At 39.0% G+C, this 25,865-nt stretch overlaps 1 protein-coding gene across 4 annotated transcripts in view; it reads left to right on the top strand.

The window, feature by feature from the left end:
* Positions 1-3,699: 3,699 nt before the first annotated feature.
* The window catches only part of ADAMTS6 (ADAM metallopeptidase with thrombospondin type 1 motif 6), a 144,199-nt gene continuing 122,033 nt past the window's right edge, over positions 3,700-25,865 (top strand). For 2 of the 4 annotated variants that reach the window (XM_054652324.2, XM_077171332.1), the window contains exons 1-7: positions 3,700-4,276; positions 9,466-9,833; positions 10,551-10,915; positions 18,321-18,489; positions 23,691-23,908; positions 24,420-24,503; positions 25,000-25,145. In XM_054652324.2, coding sequence (XP_054508299.1) covers positions 9,737-9,833; positions 10,551-10,915; positions 18,321-18,489; positions 23,691-23,908; positions 24,420-24,503; positions 25,000-25,145 — 1,079 coding nt within the window. In that variant the 5' untranslated portion in view covers positions 3,700-4,276; positions 9,466-9,736. Of the gene's footprint in view, positions 4,277-4,654; positions 4,938-9,465; positions 9,834-10,550; positions 10,916-18,320; positions 18,490-23,690; positions 23,909-24,419; positions 24,504-24,999; positions 25,146-25,865 lie in introns of those variants that run through there. The other 2 variants (XM_054652325.2, XM_077171331.1) reach the window with 2 other exon arrangements.

Below are 25,865 nucleotides of genomic sequence, written 5' to 3' on the forward strand. Positions count from 1 at the left end.
GTGTTTGGCAAGGCTCTTCTTATTTAAATGAAGACATTCCTGGCAATATTGCTTTGCTGGGCAGAAGTAGCCTCAAAGCCCTACTTGAAGCCAAATGCATCACTGTGAATTTTGTTTTAGAGGGTCATCAAGAAGAGCTCAACTCAAAAGGGATGCATTTTCCAACTGAAAGTACACTTTGATATGCATTCTCCCTCTGAAATGCAATGTAGCAGGCACAATTGAACATACATAGCCTGGGGTCGTTTCTAGAGATGCTGTTAGATCTCCTGCAAGGGAAGGTGAGATTTGTAAGCAGTCTGAATTCGGACTATTTACAAGGAAAAGTCAGTGAAAGACAATGGATCCCAATAGCACCATTACCTTTAAGTACCCCTGGAATCTTTTATTTCAGGGGACTAAAAATGAAGAAGCCCTTATGCACTTTTCTCTGTACAAGCACAGAAAGTACAGCACATACAAATGTTCAATTTGTATATTGCTATTGCTATTAGTATAGCAATACAACAGTTCATAGTTACTGTTTTTTCAACTCTATGGTCAATTGAAGTATTTTAATTATATACAGCATTTAAATTTTACAGTATTTATGTGATTTATAACATGATTATATATAACTCTTAAACAGGTTTATTCTCTCCACAAACCCTGCTGGGATATTTCTAAGTAAGATAGGTTACAGTCTTCAGATCTTCACTGATCAGGTAAAACTACTTGAAAAAAACCCACCAAACCAAAACAAACACACTTTCAGGCATATACATCCAAATGTTTAGGTAATAAAAAGCTCATATTACAGAAAAACTAGTAACTTGCTTTGTCTTCTGTATGTATTTCAGTAAAAAGCAAGATTTCTGGAATTAACCCCAAATACCTCCAAATACATCTCACAATTCTAAATTCAAGTTCAATATGAATATTTCTTTAAACAAAAGAGAGTGCTTCCCAATCTTAAAAGTTATTGGCTAACATCTTAAAGGATTCAAAGGCCTGAAGCCAAGACTGCTTTAGCTACTTACGTCCATGGTCCGCAAACACTAAGAAACTGGTTAAGACATAGAATAATATGCTTTGTGCTCAGTAAGTTTCTAATCCTGCCAGAGCTCCTGAGAGTTGCCAGTTGCCCAAATGGTTTATACATAGTACTAGAATTCAGAGTAAAATTACTATTGCTCATAGAAGCACTTCTAATTGCAGCAAAGAAAAATTTATACTAAGAATCTGTGTAAGACTTCCTGTGTAAGTTTCTTTTCTAAAAAGTTGCAGTTCATAAAAATGTATATATATGGATAATATTTGGGGCGAGGACACTAAAAAAAGTCACCAAATGAGCTCACTATTTTTATCTGAATGAGGTTCACTCTGAATTATTGTTTTATACAATAAAGCAAAGCAGTTAAGTCAAACTACAATGGTAGTTCTGTCAGAAATTCTAATCACAGACAGGAATTTCTAAAGATGAGCCAAAGCTTTTCCTGGTAATAGACCAGTTTTGACTGGTATATATACACCAGTGGGCTTAGGCAAGAAAATGTAGTTGTCTGGAACGGGGAATAAATAACTTGTTGGTCTGAGCAAGCAGCTGGGCTTTGTGAAGTCCATATATCTCTTCCTTGCTTTGCTGGATTTAGAGCAGGGAGCTGAATCCATGTGAGGACCCTAACCAGACAGTGATAAGCTGTCTTTCTTTTTAGCTTGATGAGTATTTATTCAGCTATACACAATGGAGCAGATCCAACCACGAAGAGGCCAGCCTTTAACACCAGAATAGTCCCCAGCTCAGCCGTCAGACAGCAACGTGAACATTCCTGAGTCTGATTCAGGCAGGGTCTGATTTGAAGGCAGGTCTCCCAAATCCCCCGAGGATACCATAGCCATGAGGCAATTGGCTGTGATGCATGTCTGCCTGTTCAAAAGGTTATTTGGTTCTGATGAAGAATGTGTAAAAAAAAAGTTTCTTCACGGTCTGTCCTTTCAATGGGATAGACTGTCCCAGTTCTCTGTACGAACCACTGAGTTTGCAGAAAAGGTTGAGCAGAACCTGTTACAATGCCTGCCCATGGACAGGCGATGTGACTCAGGTACACCTGGCTACATCTGAGCAGGTCGTGCCCTGCGGCTTTTCCATGCGGACATCGCATACAATGATTTGCTGCAGGAGAAGGAACTGTGGAATGCTAACAAAAAATACTCTTCTCAACGTTGGAAATAGCTGTTTTAATGAAGTGGATGTACCCAGATGCACCCATCAAAGGGCAGCTGCTCCCGCACGTACAGGATGAGGAGGAAGAAGGGCGGAACTGCCTCCCCGGGCGCAGCCAGCATCCCTGCACGCCCCGGGCGCTCCCCCCGCTCGCCGACGCAGGATGGCGCTCTCCGTATGAGCAATTAACCCGGGGGGAGCAGGTTGGAGATGCATTTCCAGAATAAAGCGTTTCTTTCCGAATGCCCCTATTTCCAAAGAGCATTGATTTCATAGCTCCGGTTTTCAATGCAGGGATACATTCTACTTCTCCCCTCCCCTAACCATTGTTACATTAATTTGCCCGGCGACGGTAAAAGGATCTCTCAAGTAAGTGTTCACTGTGCTGTTTCAGAATGAATAGTGACAAAGATGACTATTTAGGACGTTGTGCTTATTTTGTTAGAGCTGCAGTTAAAAGAATTTTCACATACTTGTATACAAAATGTAATTTACCTATAGTATTGCTTCATGTTCAAATGTAATTGTGTAGAGTTTATTTGAAACGATGAATGCCAGCCACGGCTCTGATTTCACCATCTCTCAGGGCATAAAGCCAGCCCCTGCTGACCATCAGACTCCTGCTGACTGCTTGACTTTGCAGGCCGATCCTGCTGTTTCGATGCTCGGAGAAGTCCCGGAGTAGCTGTGCTCTTGGACTTTTCCCTGCAATCATTTCACAGTCCAGCCAGTTATTAGAGATTCACCAGAAGTTGCAATTACACCTACTACCTCCGGCTGGGGAGGAAAACCCGCACTCGCACCGTTTGGGAAATACAGTTAGCAGAAGCTTGAAACCTTAGAACCTAGGTTTAGGAAGGATGTATTTTTTCTCCCCCTTTTTCTCTTTTTTCAGCGATCGGAAATTAACTTAGAGGGCGAGTGGGAGTTGCAGCCCACTCTCTCCGTGTGACCCTCTCTCCGGCAGCGCTGGCTTCCCGGAGCAGGGGCGGTTCGCAGGCCGCCAGCTGCCCGCTCCATGCGCACCCTCCTGCCCTGCCGGGCGGGGAGGCGACACCGACCCCCGCCGCAAATGAAACTGAAAGCCCTGTGCGAGCAGGCCCGGGACCCCCGGCCTCGGCGCGACGCTGGCCCGGCTGCCGCTGGCCGCGCGGGCTTCAGACACCGCCTCCGCTCCGCTGGGGATGGCGTTTAAGAGCTTTCCTTTTATTAACGCCTCTAACGGGGCGCAGGACGAGCAGCGCGACGGTAGCAGGGCCATGGCAGCAGGGGGTCGCCCCAGCTCGCCGCCCACCGGCAGCGCCCGTGCCCGGCGCCTGCCGCAGGCACCCCGAGGCTGCGGGGGCGGCCCCCCCGGGCGGGCCGGGCCGGGCCGGGCCGGGCTCCCCTCAGGCGGCTCCGCGCGAGGGTCCCGCCGCCCCGCCCGCGCCCCCGGCTGCGCCCCTGCCCCCCCGCCGCCACGTGACGGGCGCGCATGCGCGGCGGTGCGGGGCACATCTGCAGGCTGACGTCAGCGGGCCCCGCGCCGTCCCCCGGGCGAGGCTGCCAAGGCTCCCCCGCTGCCGCCGCGCTCGGCTTGGCCCGGCGCCGGCAGCCAGAGGAGGTCTGGGGCTACTTCAACCAAACTTTCCTGAGTCCTTCCTGCTCTGCCTGCCTCCCCTCTGCTCCCCCTCTCTTTCCCCCCTTTCTGTCTCCCGGTCCCCCCTCCCCCCCCAACTCAGATGATATTCACATGGTATTTTGCACAGAGGAGGCTGCTCAAGAGGAGGGCACCCACCCCCACCCCAATATAAGCCTGTTTTTCCCTCCTTCCTCCTCTCCCCCCCTTTTTTGTTGGAAAGACAAAATGTGCAGGGTGATAGCTTCGGTGAATTGATGGCATCCTTCCTCCTGCCAAGCCAACCCGTTTTCTAAAAACCCCTTTAGGAAGGCTAGAGAATTCTATTCTGTTGGAGAATAGAACCCTGATGGTTGCTTGCACAGAGGGGAAAAGCAGAGAGGAATACGGGAATCGTCCTGTGCAATCTCTATTGTTTGAAACTTACTTTATATCAGAAATTGAAGATGAAAACGGTAAGGAAGATTTCACGCTATTCAATGAAACTTTTTGCTTTTCTTGTGTCCCGAATAATGGTGCGTGCAGGGCTTTGGGGAGCGGGGGGAGATTTATATTGCATTAGGCGAGGTGCATTTGGAGTAATTTCAGAGAGAAACCTTGAGATGGGGGAAGGGGGTGCGAGGATTTTTCAACCGATAAGAGAGGTGATTGATGAAGTACCATCTCGAATAGTGCACTTTTAAAAAGATTTCTTCTACTTTGAATACTCAGTCGTTGGTAGAAGCAGAAAAAGAAAAACAAAACCAAACCAAAACCAAACAACAGATGAAAACCAAAGCAGCCCCCATACCCCAGCGACAACCCAGGGCTATTCCGGATTGCTGCTGAGTCGAGGACGCCCCGCTCTCGGCCGTGCCGTGTCCGCTGCCGCGGTCAGACAAGTGCACACTTTGTACCGGGGCTTGGAGGGTCGGAGCGGCCGCCGTCCCGCAGCGATGCTGGCGGGGATGTCGGGCTCTCGCTGGGCTCATCAGGAAGATGGAAGCGTGTGGTTTTGATTTACTTCGAGCCGCTTGGGATTTGCCAGACTCTTAACCCCGCGGACTCGTGTTTGTCGGTGTATGTCTGTCTCCGCAGTCGCCCAGGGTTCAAAGGGACTTTGTTTGGTGGGAGGAGGTAAGTGGGCTCTCGCTCCCCGGCGATGTGTGTGCGGATTTTGTCTTCGCTACTTTCTTTCATTGTTGTACAAGAGAGAAGGGAGAGAGAGGGAGAGAGTCAAGACTCTTGTTTTTATTTGGGCTGCCGGTGCAACGCGTTTGGGCCAAACGCCAAGTGTCTGGGTCACACGCGTTTTATCCAAATAGATTCAGCGCTGCTGTCTGGAAATGGGCTGCTGAAAGTTAACTTTAGGATCAACTCCACCACAGCAACCAGACTCTCCCCTTCAGCCTCTCTAGGGAGGACGATTTTTTTTGTTTTTTCCTTCTGAATTTTTTTTGAGGGATGTGTGTCTGGTGACTTCCAATTTTCTTCAGTACTAGTGTTTTTAACTCTCTGTGTGTGCAGACGTGTACAGATAATGTGCATGTGTGTACGTGTTTAACTGTGTGTGTAGCCATGTATTTTCCTAGCCTGTTGACTTTTCGTTTTGGGGGGCTGGGTGTTGCTTTTTCGGTAGATGCAGTGACAGCTGCCCCCTCGGCACGGCCGGCGGGGAGCCTGGGGGCTGGCGGGGGGGTCATACGGTGGCGGCCCCGTAGTACCGGAGGCCCGCACAGCAGTAATTTTACTCCTCACGCCTCGGCTTCTGGTTAATTCCCGGGGTGGAGGGTTCGATCTTTTCCCTTTGTACGTGTCCCTCTCCCCGCCACTCCCGGCGCCCTTTCTTTTTCACCGAGCTCTTCCCGGCGCGGTCTGCGCGTCGCAGTTCTCGCCCGGGGAAGCTCCCGGGGGCACGGCTAATCCCCGGCTTTTGAAGCCCTGCGAAGTTTTTCACGGCCAGCTGCGATACCTGTAATTGAATTTGTGTGATTGATGCCCATCCCCTCCCGCCGCCCTCCCCATTTCCTTAGCAACCACTCGTAGTGCCGGGCGGGCGCACGGCCGCCCCTGCCCGCGCCTCACCGCGGGCTCCCGCCGCCCGCTCGGCCCGGCCACTGAGGGCGGGAAGGCGGCGGGGGCCGAGCCGCCGGGGCGGGGGCCTGGAGGACAGCCCCCTGTCCCGCCCGCCGCGCCGGCGGGTCCCTTTCCCAGTCGTCGCTCTCCTCGACCCCGCCCCGAAGCGTAGCTGCGGTGCGGGAGCTGCGGTGCGGTGCGGTCCGGTCCGGGCGGTGCGGTGCCGTGGGTTTTCTGGCACCGCGGCCGCTAACGGGAAAGCTCGGCGCTGCTGCCGCCCAGCGCGCCGGAACCCCTCGGTTCTGCGGTGGACGCCCCTGGTGTGCCGGTTGTCCTGGGACATCGGTCTCACATGCTGCCCTGTCGTAAATCTTGAGCTACCTTCAGGTTAAGTGATGCCTTAGTTGCCCAAGGCATTTGTTTAGATAGAGGCTCCCATAGTGGCTGCTCTGAGCAGTTTGGCTAGTCGCCTCTTATAGTCCTCTTTATCATGCAATCATATAGGTTGAAGAGGACTTCTAAGGTCATCGAGTCCAACCTATGACCGAACACTACCCTGTCAACTAGACCATGGCACTAAACCAGTGCCATCCAGGCTTTCCTTAAACACCTCCAGAGACTGTGACCACCACCTTTCTGAGCACCCTGTTCCAGTGTCTAATCACCCTTTCCGTGAAGATACTATTCCTTATGTCCAACCTAAACTACCCCTGCTACAGCTTGAGGCTATGTTTTCTCCTGTCACTTGTTGCTTGGGAGAAGAGACTGACCCCCACCTGGCTATGTTTTCAATTGTAAAGAATGATAAGGTCATCCCTGAGCCACCTTTTCTCCAGGTTAAACACCCCCAGCTCCCTCAGACACCTCACATAGGACTTCCACCTCACAATAACTGAGACCTTTTTTCTCCTCACTGAGTGTCACTGGGTGGGAACCTCATGATACCGCTGACAGGACTGCCATGGTTACCTGTGCCTTCACAGAAATGCCAGTGCCATGCAGCTGTTTCATCATTGTCATCAGAAAACATCTTGTACTATTCCTTTCCTGTTTGGCAGAGCTCTTATAGTTAGATGGGATCTGTGGTTTTAGGTGGTGCTTGAGGGCACGGAGCCACACCTATGTTAACCAGTGGGTGAATGTGTAGTTCACCACATGATACACTAGAAGTTTCTTGTTGTAAGCTTAATATTGACCAAATCTTGCATGTTAACAGCAATCTACAGGCTGCCATGAAAATAGGCTGCCAAAGAAGGTGGAAATAAAACAAAAAGGGCATAGAGTCCAGACTTTGATGTTCCTACCAAACGTCATACTTAGAGTATTTTATCTTGAAGTTACCTGAGTGCTTTATCATTCACATCCATTATCACTCTTTAATTGGAAACATTAATATAGCTTTATATGGTCAGCCTGTATCCGTGGTCAAGCTGGCAATAAATATTTATGAAGAAGAGGTAAAAAATTCTGCTGAAACTTTCAGAATGCTTGACATGAAAGGAGATAGGTCTTGTGTGAAGCTTGAAATGAGGGAGACCACTTCAGAGACCTCTGCAAGAACACTAGACATGAGTGACTGTTTGACACTGTTGGCTAACATATGGTTATGGTCCATCATGTGGGCCATTGGTGGGTAAATAATAAATAATGATACTAAATAATGGGTACTGTTAATTTATGTCCAGTATTCTGAGCTATCTAGCTCCTTAGGTACTGCAGTTTCAGGAGGTCCTAATTTTAGGATAACTTTTTTATCAGCCTAACAGTCTGAACATGAGCTCCCTGTTAGGATATTTTGGCTAAGTAGAAGCTGTAAGGCAATATTACCTCTATATATGGTGGTAACAAGCCATTACTGGACTACAGTTCCCAGTTCCAGTGCCTGCAGATAAAAAGGGATGCTGGCAAATTGGAAGCGATTCAGAGAAAAACTGCAGAAGTATTCAGTCATCTGGAAACTGGATTATACAGAATGAGATAAACCAAATAGGTTGAGCTGCTTATCAGGAAGTGTCCAGAGATGCTTGTATCAGAGTATAACTGTGCACACAAGGAAAAGAAACCAGCTCATTGGCAAACGGGGGTAAAGCAAGATTCAGCGACAAGAATTTAAAACTATACATTCTCAGATTAGAAATAAGGCACATTATTTATTGTACTAATGTAGTTGAAAGAGTATTAATTATGGGTTAATTATGTATCTTCAAAACTTGCAAAATTCTAAGAATTCTAAAATTCTAAGAAATGTAACTAAATATTAGCTCGGAAATAAAGGTTTTACATAGCAATGCAAGCAGAGAACTTTTTTATTAACGTGCTTTGAGGCCTTGCCACATGTAAATGGCATCACAAAGTCTTTATGCTTCCCAAGGAAAAAAATACTACTAAGCACAAAACAGGTTTGCAAAGTATCTTTTAGTCTCTTTACAAACCTGAATAAATCCTGTGTGCTGCCTTCAAATATTTTCAAAAGGTCAGATTAACCTCATTTGCCCATCAGCAATTAGATGGGTTTGAAACTGGCTAAGATGTTATCTAAATATTCATTGCAATGTTGGTAAATAGGATTTGGGTGATGATTTTTCTTAATATTTTATGTTACAGCTCTTTATAAAGCCTTCATAAATAATCCATTAGCTCCAGTTCTATTACATGTCTGAATGAATGTTGTAAATCATTCCCAGAATTTTAGAAAGGCAGATTTATCTGGTGGATGTATAAGTGACTCTGTATGCTTGTGGAAATTGGTTTTTAAACAAGCTCCCCTTCTTAGGTGTTCTGTTTCTCCATTGTCTGCTTCAGCAGAGTTTGTGCACAGGTGTGCTGAGAGTGTTTAAGTGGACTGATGAGTACCAGCTGACACAACACATAGTTTGGTATCCCCTGGTACTGGATTGTTAGTTGACTGCACAGATCTTCCATTTAATCTCTGGCTGCACCTAGAGCTGTAGCTCTAGTAAAATAAAGACTATTATTGCAATAGTGTTGTAAATGAAAAAAAAAAATCTGACAACAAATATTTGATATATTAGAATGTGTATGATGAATAGCTTTAGATACTGAAATTTGTTCTTTAGTATTCTAACACGCAGCATTCCTATCTAAGTGAATGCGAATTCTGCCTGCATAAGCAGAACCCTGGCCCTAGTAATAACAAAATACATGCTTCAGAAAGATCAGATAACTACTCTGGATTCCTTTCCAGGTTCTTCCTTTATCTACTAGTATATTGGGATGTGTTATTAACAGTTAAAATAAATGAGTGTGTAGCATTGGTTATAGATGGAACAAGTCTGAACACAATATTTGAGCTATGAGAAACACTAAATAGGTGTAAGAATTCATAAAAATAACATGAAGTTAATAAGTGCATCATAGGTTGTATGAATCTGCTTTTCAAGGTTAATGGTAACTCTTTTTTTTTTTTCTTTCTGTAAGATTGTGACCTTGGATGAGACCATAAAACTGCTACTGAATATTATTTCAAAATATTGCCCTGTATAATTCACTGTCATGGCCTAATATTTTGCAGCATAGATCTATTTTAATAGAAAGAATTTGCCTTGACTCATATTCTTCTGTTTTTCAGGAAAAGAAATGGAACAATTTCAGTAACTGTCCAATCTAACATCTGTCTCATATCTTAAGGAATCTTACAAATACTTGCTTTGAATTGAGAAAATGACTGCAGCTATAGAAGAAAGTACCTGTCCAGAAAGTGGAACATCCTATAGTTAATTTGAAAGTAGCATAAAATAAATAAACCTGTTATGGTGCGATTCTGGAGTGAAGTTAACTCTATAGCACACAGGTAGCTCTCCAAGGAGAAAGAAAAAAGAACTTTCTGTTTTTTCTAAATTATGGAAATTTTTTGGAAGACGTGGACATGGATTTTGAGCCTAGTCATGGTTTCATCGGAATTTCTCAGTAACAGCAGGCTTTCATACAGTTCTCAAGGTAGGGGTCTGATCTCTGCAGTTGGCAAGAAGTGTGTATTTTTGCATTGTATTTGTGTAATATTTTCTAAACTGTGTTTATGTAATTCATGAGCTCATCTGGGCTCTGCTCTTAGTTTTATCATGATTAATTGTCATACAGATAAAATTTCCTTGTTCTAATTTCTCTCTGTCTACTTTTAACTGTAGGAAAGCCTTGCAAATTAAATCTTGTAAAATGTACTTGATAATATTTGAGAGACTTGCCATGATAAAATTAACATGCTTTTAGACTAGGAAGTAAGAATCTAATCTTGTTTTTACAATATAATCCTTTTCATTACTACTGTTTGTATTCTTGCAAGTGGATTTTATAGCTTTTGTCTTTGAATGGTAGTACTGGGAAAAATATGCCCTTCTTGCATTAGCCCCAGTTATTTACGTATTTTTGGTCAATGGGAAAAGATAGGTATTAAACAGCTTTTCTATTTCCAAAGTGATAAGCAAATTAATAGGAAATCAAACACATTTTCTTGACTTACAAAGAAAGAAAATAATGTTTTATTTTATTTTGTAAAATGCTGCATTGTGCACTTACCTGAAGGTGACTTTTACTCATGAGAATGATGAAATTTACCCAAAAATGGTCTATGTTTACACTACTTTTTGTTTCCTGTTATATTTTCTTCTCTTCTATGCCCACTCCCTGGACTGTCTTACCTTGTGATTGATTACAAAGAGGAATTCCTGTCTTACCTTGAACACTACCAACTAACAATCCCAGTAAGGGTTGACCAAAATGGAGCCTTCCTCAGCTTTACTGTGAAAAATCCTAAACCCTCAAGAAGGAGGAGGAGCACAGACCCTTATGACCAAGAACTGGCAGCATCTAAATTATTTTTTAAACTTTCTGCCTATGGCAAGCACTTTCATTTAAACCTGACTCTCAACACAGATTTGGTGTCCAGACATTTTACAGTAGAGTACTGGGGGAAAGATGGACCGCAATGGAAGCATGATTTCTTAGACCACTGTCATTACACAGGATATTTGCAAGACCAACACACTACAACTAAAGTGGCCTTAAGCAACTGCAATGGTCTGGTAAGTCATTATTACATGTTATAGTATAATAGTGTGCTTGTCCCTTTTCAATTACAGAAGAAGAGTTAAATTGGCGTATCTTGCAGTTTTTTGTGTCCCTGTGGGAAGCAAGTAGACAGGAAGGTGTAGAAACCCCCTAAAACCTGAGCTAGGTCCTGGGGAAAAGTAGGTGTCAGTTTCTCAAGCTTAATATAAGTACTGAGACTCAATTCTGCAGTCTTCTAGCAGGCAACCTCTGTAGTGTTCATAGTGTCCATGGTAGGGTTGCAGGATTATGTCTATGCTGAGATCTTTACAGTCATAGGAGCCTTCCAAGCTCAAGGGGCAGGAAGGAAGAAACACTGGATCCTCCAGGGTACTGAATTTCTGCAGAGAGATGTTGATTGGACTCAACACCCACTTTGAGTATTTGGGTTTAAAAACTAAGTAAGTAAAAGAATAGGAATTGCTTGGTGTAGACATCATCATTGCTGTGAATTCAAAATGTGAAAAGTCTTTAGCAAGTAACAGCATTAGAAAATAATTATATAATTATTTTACCAGAAAGATTTTGTTTACAAATTGTAAACTTTTGCATTTAGAAATAGAAGTTCTTACCTAATTTATTCTCATCTCTTCTCTTACTGGTGATCTTGTGATCACATGACAATAGTACATGCATGGAAAAACAAATTAGAAAATGAACACAAAAAAGTAAAAAAGCAGGCTATTGAGTAACAAAATACTAAAATAGAAAGGCATGACTATGAAACATTAAATCAAGAACCAGTGTTTTCTGTAGTAAAAATACACATACATATTATGGTTTCTCATTCTGGTTTTTATTATAGTAGAATGCTGGTCGGCCTTGTTAGGGGTAGGTGATCTAGCTAATTGCTGTTTAAAAAAAAAAAATTACACAGACTTGCTAAACTAATTCCCATTTGTCCTTGGAAGCACCATTGAACAATGCCTCTTGAGATGTTACTTTCAAAAAAGCCAGCTGTTCCAGACCCAAATAGGTTGCATTACACCCAACTACTTGTGATATGCCTGATAAAGGCTAGTTTAACATTTCAGAGTGTTCCTGAAGAAAAATATTTAATGGGAATTTCCAGCGCTAAGTGAACACTTTCAAAGAAATGGAGTTAAAATGATGTTCCATTGAGTGTGGTAATACAGTTTGGTTCATGTAGACTTAGAGCAGATAGGTCTGAATTTAGTACAATTTTCTCTTTGATTGCAGTTTCCATCTAATAGCATTTTTTTTCTGGTCACAGTTCTGGTCACATTCAGGCTTCAAAGCTAAGTATACTCCATCTTTGCTTGAGTTCTTTTCAGCTCAAATTATGATGGAGACAAAGTCCCTTCTTTCAGGACTCATTTCTTTAAAAGAGGCTGCAAGCCTCTTTATGCTAATTGCTGCATGCTAATTGATGCACAGACTAGTTGGTCCCCGTGGAGACTGCAGTAAGTGCCATGGTGATCCCATTTCAGTTTCTCTTTTACCTTGGCTTAGGGAGTGAGCCAAGAACTCCTGCCCTTGCCATAGCTGACTCTTGTTTTCCTTTCATGTTAGGAAAATAAAAGTGGGATGAAGCACAAAAAAGCCTGTATTTTCCCATCGTCTTTTCCCATCTGTTGCTCCTTATGGCACTTCTTTTCTTCTAAAAAGCATGGAAGATGTCATGAGGAAGCAGAATCTTTGGGTTTTTTTTCTTCTGTGCCCAACACCCTGAGGTGACATTTCCCATGTTTTCCCTTTGTCCTTAGGCTGTCCATTTTGCTGGAGTGAGGCTGCCTGTGGTTCTAGGTGTCAGTATGTTTTAGCTTTGTGTTTGTAAATTAACTTCTGTGTAGAGTGTTTCCCACTTAAATCATCATCATCAGTGGCTGTGGTTGTTGTCAGTCCTTATGTGTGTCTTTCAGGTGTTAAGGCAGCCTTAATCTACTCCTTGGGCACACAAATTCTTCATGGTCATGCGTCTTTACTCGAGACTTCACATATCAGGTGTGCACTGCATCTCTTAGGAAGATTTGGTCACAAGCATGTGAGGCTCCTGTGTTGCTCCAGAAACATCAGCAGGGTGACACATGGCTCTATCTCAGAGGCATAAATCCTGCAGAGGGTGCAGCAGTAGTCTTGACTTGGTACCATCCTCTACTGTATGGAAACTCTTCAGTGTTGGCAGTGCCTTCCAGAGCACAGTGTATGGGAGTTACCACTCCATTCAGATAAATGCATCACAAAGTTATTTTTAAATGATGATTCCTACTAATGAATGTTTTGTTATACAGCTGCTGGTTAGAACATGTTTAATAAGGCAATTGGCAGTGAATATTGAAGACAATATTACTTGTTTTAGAGTTAGCAATAGCTCAGAATGCATTGTACTTAAGGTATTTATTGTATTTTCCAGTTTGATTGCTGGTCTGTTAATGACTGCCAATCATAGTCTAATAGTCCTTGATTAACATCTCTATTAAAGCCAGTCATTGTAAGTTTAACTCTTTACCTCTTCTGCAGGTAGTAAGTAATATTTAATAGTGAATGTTGCTCACAAACAAAATGTATGCAATATATTTACTCCAGTTGTCCTGTTAGGTTTCACTGTTGACAAATAGGTTAAATTTCTTCCCCTTATTGAATGTCTTGAATTATTTTTATTAGTTATTCAGAGTGGTTATGTGAGAACATGATTTAAATAACATATGTTGTATGTCTTTGAAGAACACTTACATTTGAGATAAATGTGAGGAGGGCTTTCTCTCAGTTTCATTATAATAAAAGTGACAAGCAGTCAGTTGATTTTTCTATCACTGTTTCTTGTTTCAGCCTCTCCCTCTATATTTCTCATTACCAAGTGCCCTAGAATTACAGGCTGCTACTTACTGAAGTTTCAGTCCAGCAGCTTCCATCTGCTGGGTCCTGGATGTGCTATAAATTGTCTGAAGTTCTGAGTAAAGCTCTATAATCCAGGGAGCATTCATGTGAGGAAATTGAAGGTCTTGTCCACAAGCTAGCTGGCTTCCAAACTCATGTTTACTGTAGTGAATGCTACACTTGTGGGTGGATTGTAGGTTGGGTGTATCATGAAAGAGCCTACAAGGAACAGCATTTTAGAGACTGGGTGTTGGGTACAAGGCAGCAGACTGAGGCATTTTCTAAGCTGACTATTTCATACTGAAGGAAAGAGGAAAAGAAATGGTGGTAGAGTAGCTGAAGAGAGAGGAACTTCACCTTGGGGGAATGGAGTTTGGGAGGACTCCATGGACTCACTTTGGGAGGAGCAAATCTCAGAGAAATTCTGGGGCCTTCAGTAATGGAATCAAGCAAAACCCAAACTTTGTATTTTGACTCATCTTTGTCCTCTGCCATGTGTGAAAGCTCTTAACTGAGTCCTCAAACAAGTTTTGCATGGTAGAAAATTTTGTAATTTTGGGCTGAAAAGGTCTGTAGTAGGAACTATTTTGAGGCTACTGTGGTCCCAAGTAAATGGCTAATGTAAAACATGCATTATTTCCATATATGTGAAGTTCATGCATTGCATGATGTTTGTGCTGGACAGCACAGTTATCTCCATCCAAACAGAAATGATAAAGAAGAAACAGGTAAGTGACTTTTAAGAGCATGAGCTTACTTTTTCAGTGGGGAATTATTTTGCTGGAAGACTTAATGTTTGCCTCGTTTATTCCTAAATACATATATTTATAAATTACTAATATTTTTCTTAAGAGTTAGTTCATTTGGAAGCCATTTTTACTCTAAAGAATGCATCTACTTTTGTAGATCATAGTTTACATATACTGTGATATTTTTGACTCTATGTGAAATAATTCTGCATCAGGGTCTTTAAGGCTATCTTTGATACTCATATGTTTTTGCAGTACATCAGTATTTAGAAAATTATATACAAACTGTCCCTATCCTAGTTTTAAGGTTTTAAGTTTTTGTTAGATTCCATGATGTGCTGTCTCAGGCCAGATCACTATTTTTTTCATCTTTGAGAGCACAGTAAGTTAATGCAATCTTCTTCCTCGGTAGTATAGCCAGCTGTTGACATACTGAACAACACTGACTCGTTTTCAGAAGTTTCCATTACTAGTACTTTATATTAAAGATGGATAAACATAAAGCCTAAAGAGATTCAAGGTATGGAAAAACTGTGAAACTATAGTGCTGTGTAGAAAAGGCATGTGCTTACTTGTCCCCCATAATTCAGTTGGTTTTTGCAACTGATGGATGTCCCCCATCTGAAGGAGGTTAAGGCCCTGGCTGGACAGCCTGACAGAAAAAGATTCTTTTTCACAAATTCAGGGGAACTCCATGTGGATTCACAGATTTGTCTGAGCATGTCAAACTGCTGGAACCAGACCTTGTATATGTTAGCATGAGTTGGCAGTCTGTAGTGAGATTGGATAACACAGGACCTCAAACAATCTGTTTTAGATAATAATCTTGGGAATGTTCCTTGTAGTAACATACTTGGTGCATTCAGCTTGTTTCTTATATCCATGGTATTATGTCAAAACCTTTTCTGGTCATTCTTATGTCTTAATGATATTTCTGATGCTTTGGAGCAGAAGTTTAATTTATGAACTCTTAAAATACAATAGCAACACTTAAAAAGAAAATGAAAATTAATTTTATTAATTCATATTATTTAATGCTTTAAATGGGCATTATTTCAAACTCCTTTTTCAAATGAAGTTCTGTTTTCCTCAGATAGTGGATTATAAATCAAAGCTGATATTTAGAATGTTGGTTTGGATATAATAGTACACTTCCCACTATGTATTAATCAGGCTTTGCTGAATACATAAACAATGCCACTATCTCTAGCCAAATGAATTTTTGAAACTTAGAAAATATGCTGGCCATCACCAAGGTACTTTTTAGTTGCAGTATTTAGAGTGCTTCTTAAAAATCAGTCATTTCACTGTTGAATCATGGTGATTCATCAAGACTGGTTGCATTAATTTAGCACTGGAAGAACAGTTTTGTTTGCAAGCAAAAATACTGTTAGGCTCAAAATGGTCTACCTAAGCCAGGCTTATGGGAAGGGCATATGCAGGGTCGTTGTGTTTCCAGTGCTAAATTGAATCACTTGTCTGACTGCAGCAACTGACCACAAATGTTTTCACTTCCTCCTTGTAGTTCTATGTTAAAATTTATTTGTAGTTCCTTAACTAAGTGTAATTGAAATGTCTTTTCTTAAGCACCCTAGCATTTGGGCAAATGACAACAGATATCAGCTAGGCATTGGAAAAAGTGGTGATGCTGTCCTTACCATTGTCACTGCTGGTACCTGAAGGAATTGTGACCGTTGTTTGCAGATATTCTTTAGTTATTTGCAGGAGCAAATATGCAATTTGTGTAGAGAATTAGTGCTGCAATTAAGAGTTTATGCTTTTTGAATGAACTTAGTTCTGTTGAGGTAGTCTTGCCACTTATAATTTTCAGTATCTGATATAATAATCTCATTTATGCTTAGACTTGCAAACATGGTTGGACTTGAGCACAGACAGGAAGGATGTATGCTCTGGAGGAATTTAAGTTAGGACCCACTCTGTCTCAGACACAGTGCCACTGATTGGATGGTATCTCTGTCTTCTCAGGCTTGGCATGAGGCAGACAGCCTGATGGTGTTGGCCAGAACCACTCCACAGGACTCTCTTCCTGTGGGAACATAATACTAGAGCTTACAATGGCTCAGGATTCACTTGAACCCAGATGTCTGACATGCAGACTGGATGCAGTCCAAACTGTCAAGGTTCTTTCTGCATATCTGGCAAGCCCAGTTACAATTTGTTTTATATTTTCAATACTGTTTAAGCAGCAGTATACCAGTAAATTATTTATTTTCTAGTAAAATCTTAGACTTCAAGTTACAAGAAGGCATTGTAAGAGGAATTTGATACTGGCATCTTCCAGGTGAATTTAGACCCTGATGTTGCCTTCTGAGTTAATAATTGAGTTCATAATGAAAAATACCACCGAAGAGAAACACTTATTTTTGCATTCACAATGTAAGGAAGGAGTAATTGAAAGCTGCAGTCTGTTCATACATATATTTTCACCATTTATAATAGAGTTCTATTTGGAAAACCCTTGTTTCTGATGTATTGCATAGGTTTTTTTATTTTGTAAGTTTTATATGTTGTTTCAGTAGTAAAGAACTGTAGGCATTTTATGTACAAAACAGTAGCAGGACAAGAGCTTTGACCAAGAGTAAAAAGACAAACTCTGATATTTGAAAACAGCTTTAGGATTTTTAGAGCAGATACGGAGTAAGTGGTCTTAAGACTGATCATAGAGGTCTCAAAAAAAGATTCATGTGTAGTATTTGTTTCACAGATAAAAGGTGTGGTAGCAATTTGTGATTCATCAAGTCAGGATATGAATGTAGGAGTTCCTGCTTCCAGGCTTCTGTCTGATGGGTTGCTCTTCCCTGTATAGAAAGTTTGTACACTCAGAATTTTCTACATATGGGTATCAGAATTTTTTATTTAGTGAACATTGGCGTAGAGTCTGTCAGGGCTTATTCCCCAGTATTTCTATATCTGAAAGGATCCAAAACCTGGATTTTCTGCTAAAGTTCAGTTTTAATTGCTGAAGGTTCAGGAAATTGCATAGTTGGCCTGAAGTCTCCCCTTTCTTCCATAAACCACTTCCTGTTTGGAAGAAGCTGAGTTCACAAATGTGAAAGTTATGAGACTAGAATATCTACTATTCTGCACTGCAGTATGAGGAAAAAAAATATTCATTTGTTATGGAGAATGAGGTCTAGTACAGTCTGCCATAACTCTTGTTTGCTAGATTTATGGCAACAGTTTTTATGGAATAAATGCTTTGTAGACAGTATAACTTAAGTTAATATAAATAATTTGATTTCTGTTAACTAGCTCAGTTTTGGGATTGTGTCTGGATATAAAATAAAAATGGTTTCTTTGAATATGTGTTCTAAAATTAATCCTTCCTCGTGTTTGTCTTTGATGAAGTATTTGGCTTTAAGCATCTAGCAATGTGGCATCACAGAGGGATATTGGACTTTCCATTTATACCATTTTGGCTTGGTGTAATTTTTAATGGATATCAATCATGTCATTTCAGAACATCTCGGTGAAGAGATTATTAGTAATATTCTGAAACTATCTCTTGTTTTTTTAACTGCATCTACCAAAAAAAGGTGAAATTTCTCCACAAATAGGACAATGATAGTTCTATTTTTTCTCACTGTATTGTTTATAGGCACCTACTCTGCTCATACTAAATCAGCAGACGAGAGCTGGCTAATGCACTGTTTTATGTGTTAGCTTCTAGCTGTGGATTTCTCCACAGAGAATGTTTTTTAAAGCTAAGTTTTGTGATAGTAGTTCCATATTGTCTATTGTAAGCTTTTGTTTTTTTATTTGCTTCTTTAAGCATGGAGTCATTGCTACAGAAGATGATGAATATTTTATTGAGCCTTTAAGAAATATAACAGAAGATTCTAGTAACTATAATTATGGGAATGGTCATCCTCATGTTATATACAAAAAATCTACCATGCACCAGCAGCACCTCTATGATCACAGTCACTGTGGAGTCTCAGGTAAACAAGAATGAGTGTCATTCCTTTTAAAAAATGGTAATTCGAGATGTTTTTTAAGATCTTGCTTGTTTCACATTTAAGACATAATGAAGAATGTAGCTATGAGAATCTTCATTCTGGGTGATGTAATGTCTTGTTGAAAAGTAGTTTTGATTTTTTTATTTTTTTTTTCAGATTCAGATTGAGAATATAGTGTATTTCAAAAACTAAGACAGCAGGAATAAGTCTTGTTTAATGCCTATATTGTGTACAGTGGAAGAAATGAGCACAGGCTTACGCAAAATATGAATAAATGTACTTCATTTCCCAACAGGAAAGCATGCTTGAATGACTACATGTTACAGCTCAGTGCTTAGTATGTGTTCAATCTCATTTGAAGAAACTTGATATGCAATAAATATGTCAGCATTATGATTATCAATACATTTGGAACTGAGTCCATATCTTTCTTGTTTACAGAGGTTTATAGTGTTTTGGTACTTGTTTTTGGTCCAGTTGTTTGACATTATGACATTATTCCATTATAGTCAAGTATGTGATTTACCTGTGCCTTATAGGCAGGATTATATAGTTTTGATAGAGAGATATTTTCTTTGTAAAGTAGTTTTAACCTCTACAGATACAGGTTTTGAGTACTCTGACATAACCCTTGAATAAACTGAAAACTAACTTCTTGAAGACAGCATGGAGTAAATCTGACAAGTTCTTTTAGAACACAAAAGTAATTTTTTAACGTGCTAGAAAAATGTTTTAACCTTGTCAATTGTTTATATTTCAGTAATAGCTTATAGTATTTCTATAATTTTAAGAATAGTAATTCTTAAAAGTTCAATCATAAGCAGTTGTATTCCATGAAATTCAGTGCATGGGACAGACGGACAATAACTAATCTTAAAATAAAATAAGATAATAGTTCATTGATGTAATTTATTTTAGCTTCTTTTGGAGTTTATAATGTTTAGTGGCACCAGCTGTCTAAGCTTACAGTACAGATTGTCTGCAAGATCCATTCTTGGGAGATAGCTTTTTCTTGAGTGTTTCAGTTAATTGTGTTTATGGAATGTCAGACTTCATGTGTGTAACTTCTGTTTTAGTTTGAGAGCATTATTCAATATACATGCTTAGAGTATTGCAAAACAAATCTCTTAAATGTTACTGCCCGCTAACTGATTGTGAAATAAGGGTACTAGTATATGTTCATTTTCCTGGGAGAGCTCTCACTTAAGCTGTTTGAAATAAGTGGAAGGTTTTGAAATGTAGGTACATGTAATTTTTACCATTATTATATCCCTACAAAAAGAAAGGATCTTGGCCTCTGTTGGATCTTATCTTCTAGAGTAATGCTTAGAAGTCATTCTCCTCCAAGCCATGAAGCAGAGGCAGCTGCTTTTGTCAGGTTGTGTTCAGTTATTCTGGTGGTATCTGTTACATGGATCACAGGTTGATCAGAGCTATACATATTGCATGCATTTTTTGTAAAACATGGTATAATATTTAGCATTTATTACTTAGTATAACTGATGGTACCTTTTTTCTTGGAAGCTCCTGTGCATTCCCTCAGCTTTCATAGCCTGAAGTCCTTAATTATTGAAGTACTAAAGTATTGCTTTTTACAAGCCTGAGAATATTATGATACTCATTCATCTCAGTTTCTCCTTTTCCTGTTGTTCTGTATACTATTTCCACTCCATTAAAATGTCCAAAAAAATTCACTCTCTGCCAAGACTGCAAGGTCTTGCTTTTCCAGATGACATTCTGTTTTACCCTCATGGGTAACAAAGCCTTTTAAACTCATTTTCTTACCACTGTTGCAGCTTTATCTTAAAGGGAAATAGCATACAAAGCATCCTGAAATACCTAAAAAAAAAGGCTAAAAAATAAAGTCAAGTATTAATTTTCAGTTTTGCAGCTTTCACATCGAAGCATTAAAGCCAGGTATTCAGTGATGTTTAGGGAATTTGACTGGTTTTGGAAGTTTTGAATAGTCCAATTTTGTCTTTTAAAATGCAAACATCACAAAGCTGTAAGTACCTTTTGGCAGTGTGTGATTTATTTTGTCTGGAGACTGATTTTAACTTTGCCTTCAGAACAGTTTTCCTAGCACTCTATGCAGGGAGGAATCTGCTTGAGAAACTGTGCCACTATTCATTGTTTGTCAAGTTTCCCCTACTGTAACCTAGTTTATTTTGTACCTCTTCTCCATCAGGGAAATAGTCAGGGTTTTGAAGTGTTGATAGAGACAAGGGCAGTGTAGTTTCTGACCTTTCTGAGAAGAATGACAATAATAGAATAGAAAGTGGAGTACAGAATTTGGTGAAAGCATGATCAGAATTGATTTGGATCAGTAAATGATGGGCCACTTCATAATCAATGGTAGAATTATGGTAGGTAATGCAAGAGGAGAATTGGAGAGGCATGAAGAATCAGATGAGAGCACAGGATACATTTTCATAATTTAAATTAGACTTTAAGCATTTAAACATAAAAATGTTCAAAATATAAAAATGTTGAATTTGTGTTTCATGCATGTATTGTCACCAATTAATTTTGTTAATTTTATTAAATATAGCTGAAATCACTAAGGCCTTGGTAAGAAGTTTTCCACTGCCAAATTCCAATTGCTTCAATGGGGTTTGAGATCACTGGATTATCTTGCAAAATGCTGTATTTGTATAGGATTGAGAAACAACAAAAATTGACATATGAAAGCTGCAGAGTGGCAGATTATTTCTGGATAGTTGTCCTATTTTTTTGATTTATGTAGTGATTTCACTCATGTCAGACTTTACAGTTGGTATATTCTAAAATATGGAATAAAAGCTTGTTAAAAGCATGAAATAATGGTGCTAAAATATTTAGAAAAAACCAGCATAATGTTTTGTTTTGAAATATTTTCATAGTTGCATTTAGCATAAGTTTGCTATTACATTTTAAGATATTTTTCCATTTGTGCTTCTTTCTTTCTACCTTTACCACCACCCAATGTCTTAGATGACTGACTTAGGAATACTTGTGTACAGTAGTTGTGAACTCCATGTCTACATGGGTTTGGATTTCTTTTCAGTTGCAGTTTAAAACCTAATTTCACATTTTTGCAATAATTATTTTGGGATCAATTATAGTATTTTTCTGTGGTTTTTTTCTTTATTTTTCCATTTATTTTTACCTTTCTTTATTTCCTTATAATTATGTTCAATGTTAATGGAGCTTAATTTTTTTCTTTTTTAACTTATGAACGTATTGAAAGAATGATGTTAAGTTGCCACATAACTATTTTCACTAAATAAATAATATATCTTTATTTACTGATATATTTTAGCAGTTATACAATTTTGAGATCAGCTGAAGCCTAAGCTTCTCATCTGATAAGAAAATGAGATATGGTTGTTCTTATGGAGTTCTCTGAGACCTTTGTTTGAAAGATAGTATGACGATGGTTCCAAAATAATATTTTTTTTCCTCTGAAAGTTTTATGTTTGAAATCAGTAGGTTTTAAATCTTTAGAATAGTTTGCATGAATTTTGAGTGAAAATGTTGAATTAATGTGGAAGCAGTACTTTCTAAAATACTTCGAGCACTCCAAGAGCATCAGAAACTATTAGCATTTGTTATTTGAAAAAGAATGAATTTTAAAAAAATTTAGTACAGTAGCTGTCAGAGAGAATTCCAGACATTTCTAAGACAAATAAGTGTGATGAAAGTCTTTGAACAATTCAAGCAACTTTGAATTTTCTAGAGTAGAGGTGAAAACCAGGAGAAAGCTTAGTAGTCATTATAGAATCCAAACCAGGCTTTAATACTCTGTACAGGATTTTTTTTTAGAAAGAATTATAACCATTGGAGAATGAGGACCATTTTGTTACTGGTGTTTTTATAACTAGCAGGTTTACTTAAATTTTTTGACTGTTCTAAAATATGCGCCTTTTAGAGCCAATACCATAGCCTCAAAAATCATGAAACAGTGCAACAGTAGGAATGCTGAAGGTTTGTATTCTTGGTTTTGACCTGAACATACATTCTTTGTGGTGAAGTTTTTCTCTTTGAAATCAGTGTGCTTAGCTGACTTGCATAAAGCATTGGTTTTTTATGGGAGGTTCTATCTCTATTCATCCTTAGCTGACCCTGTTTTAGTAATGATGCAAGAAAATTACTCATTTGAGCAGTCCCGTTCAGACAGCCAAAAATGTATCTATTAATGTTGTTGTGCTCATCTGTAAATACCAAGAATAACTTGGATATTTTGAAATCCTCTTTGGATAAAACCAGACTAACAATATACTTTGCTAAATTTTAGCTTGAGATCTTTGCTGGCTCTTGTGGAAAAGGGATATATGATACACACTAAAAAAGCCAAAAAATTGAATCCATCCTTCCCTTCCTTTGTAGGGAAGGATGGATTCAATTTTTGTCTGAGGACAGGAATTAGAATTCAAAGTCATCTTGTAATGTTTGTTTTGCCAATAATTACAGCTCTTTGGATTTTTAATAATTTATCTCTTGCACAGAAGAAATATTTTTCTATATATTTACCTGAAAAAAAACCCAAAAATCAACACATTTAAACTGAAATTTGTGTTGAAATAACTATGGCAAGTATCCCATGTCAGACCATTTAAAACTTTCTATTACAGTTAATTCACAAGGCAGATAAAATATATTATGATAAGTTTCTGAAGTGAAAATTTATTCATTTTAGGCATGTAAGCCTAATTGCCTAAAAATTACAGACTTTTGCAGGAGGGAAAAAGCTTTTTAGTGTGTTATGAGCATGTTTAATCCTTAGTAATCAGATAATTTTTACAATTATTTTGAATTTTTGGTTTCTAGTATTTTTTTTCCAGAGGTTACAGCTGTTCTTGTTCTTATTCTTAAAATTCTGACGTGTTCTTGTGGTTAATTATAACTAATCTTTACTAGTAACATGAATGTGCAAAATCAGACATATTAAGAGAGGATTTTTGCTTTATCATGCTAATTCAAATTTAAGGGGAGTTGAGATTATTGGTGCTCAAATTTGCCTTTCCAATATATAAGTTAGTTAAAAATAATTTAGAAAAGAAAGAAATTTAATTTTTCTTTGCCTCAAGAAAGACTCATTTGCTAGAAACTTGGGAGATGGCAATCTCAACATAAACCATCTGCATTTGAATGAGTTTTACAAGTGACTCCCTCTCAAGTATTTTAATTGTTTTGGCTCCTAGAAGACCTCACAAGAAGTGGCAAACCTTGGTGGATGAATGATGCATCTGCTTTTCCAGCTTCACGTCCAGTCAATGGCACAGGAAGTAGTCATAGTCGACAGAAGAGATCTGTGAGCCTTGAACGGTTTGTGGAAACGCTGGTAGTAGCAGACAAAATGATGGTGGGATACCATGGACGCAAAGACATTGAACACTACATTTTGAGTGTAATGAATATTGTAAGTTTCATCCTTCTCTGTGTTCGTATCAGTGCCTATGTACTGAAATGATAATGGACCTATCAAGTGTTTATTTATTGCCATGAATTATGCTTTAATATAAGTACTAGCTTGCAGAAATGAATAGTTTAAATACTGGAAATCTTGGCGTTTTGGGAAAATGTCAAGAAGTGTGTTGTGATCACTTTTAAATTGTTGTCTTTAATTTTGAATTCAAATAATTACATTCAGATTATACAGTTCTATTCTGCTTATATCGACACTCTAGATGCTCATTGTGCTGGATGAATTATGAAACAAGGTATAAACAGTTTCAACTGAAAAGCGTGACTTAAAAAGAGGTTTTTTTAACAGAATGGTCATTTTTTTTGGTCAAAAAATAACTTATATTTAGGTGACGTACTTTACATTATGGAACTACATGAGGAAATTGGGCTAATTTTTAACTATTTAGGAAGCAAGTTGTGTTTCTTGTCTGACTTTGTGCCTTTTCTTATTTTCTGGAGGTCAGGTTGCCAAACTTTATCGTGATTCCAGTCTAGGAAACGTTGTGAATATTATAGTGACACGTTTGATTGTCCTCACTGAAGATCAGGTAAGAGCTGTTGTGCTAAGCTTTATACCTTGTGAAATACAAGTTATGTTATTATAGAATGTAGAGTTATTTAAGTATAGATTGAAGTGGCTGCCTCTGAGTTCAAAACCTATCACATAATTTTTCACTGCTTTAATCAAGATGAAGCAGTTCAAAGGAATATTCCTTGCGTATCATCTCAAAGATATGTATTCTTACTTCAGGTGACTATTATTACACCTTCGGGGATGTCAATTTTATTTTTAGATCTGTATTTTGATTTATTTTTTTTTCTGTATTGACAAAATTATTATTAAAGTTGGAGCAGAAAGAATGATGGTTCAGTAATACACAGCTGAACTTGGGGTCAGATTTTACAGAAATAAAATTTGGCAAGAAGATTTTATTCCTAGACACCACTGCTTCTAATTATAGTCCCATTTTAGTTTTCAAAAGGCTTAACAACTGACCTTAGTAATTTGTTTGGAACATTTCTGGTATGCATGTTGTATTGCAGCCAAACTTGGAGATAAACCACCATGCAGACAAGTCCCTCGATAGCTTCTGTAAGTGGCAGAAATCCATTCTCTCCCACCAAAGTGATGGAAACACCATTCCAGAAAATGGGATTGCCCACCATGATAATGCGGTTCTTATTACTAGGTATGGTCATCATAAGTATTGTGTTTATTTTATTTCTTGTAGCTTTCTTGTTCTTAGCATATATATGTCTAGAGGCTAGTTGCAAAATAATATATTTGGTAGGTAACCTTTAAAGGAGGAAAATTAATAGATGGGTTGTCTTAAATATATCAGATTATTAAAGTTTAGATTAAGAATTTGGAAAAGTAAGATCTGCAAATCACTTGCTTCTGCTATTATTTTCACTTGACAATACAAAGTATTACAGTAGAAAAGATGAATCCTATTGAACATTTTATACTTTCATAATTGAAAAGAATTCATAAGATTGCAGAGAAAAAAAGAGAATGAAAAATGTATTATTAACCATGTAAAGTGTTTTTGTAAGAATTTCAAGCCAGAACTTCAACTAGTGTAATAGTATTTCTCTGAAAACAGGTTCTTGCAGATTCCAGCAATATGAGACTCTGCTTTGTAGCTGGTTTGATTTATTATGCTTAATTAAGATGAGAACTGACAATTTTAATAGGTAGTTTCAAAGCCTGCATATGTGCCTATTTGTTTGCTTCTATTTCACTGTTACTCTGATAAATTCAACATAACCTGCACTGTAATCCTGTGATCCTGATAAAGGCATTTGTGTTTCTCCCTTTGCAGTTTGGTGTAGGCAACTGTACTTTACCAGAAGATAAGTCTCATTGTTATTTAAGGATACTATTTATTCTTTTTTGTTTTGTTTAA

Source organism: Agelaius phoeniceus, chromosome Z (genome assembly GCF_051311805.1).
Source record: "Agelaius phoeniceus isolate bAgePho1 chromosome Z, bAgePho1.hap1, whole genome shotgun sequence".
NCBI classification, from domain to species: Eukaryota; Metazoa; Chordata; class Aves; order Passeriformes; family Icteridae; genus Agelaius; species Agelaius phoeniceus.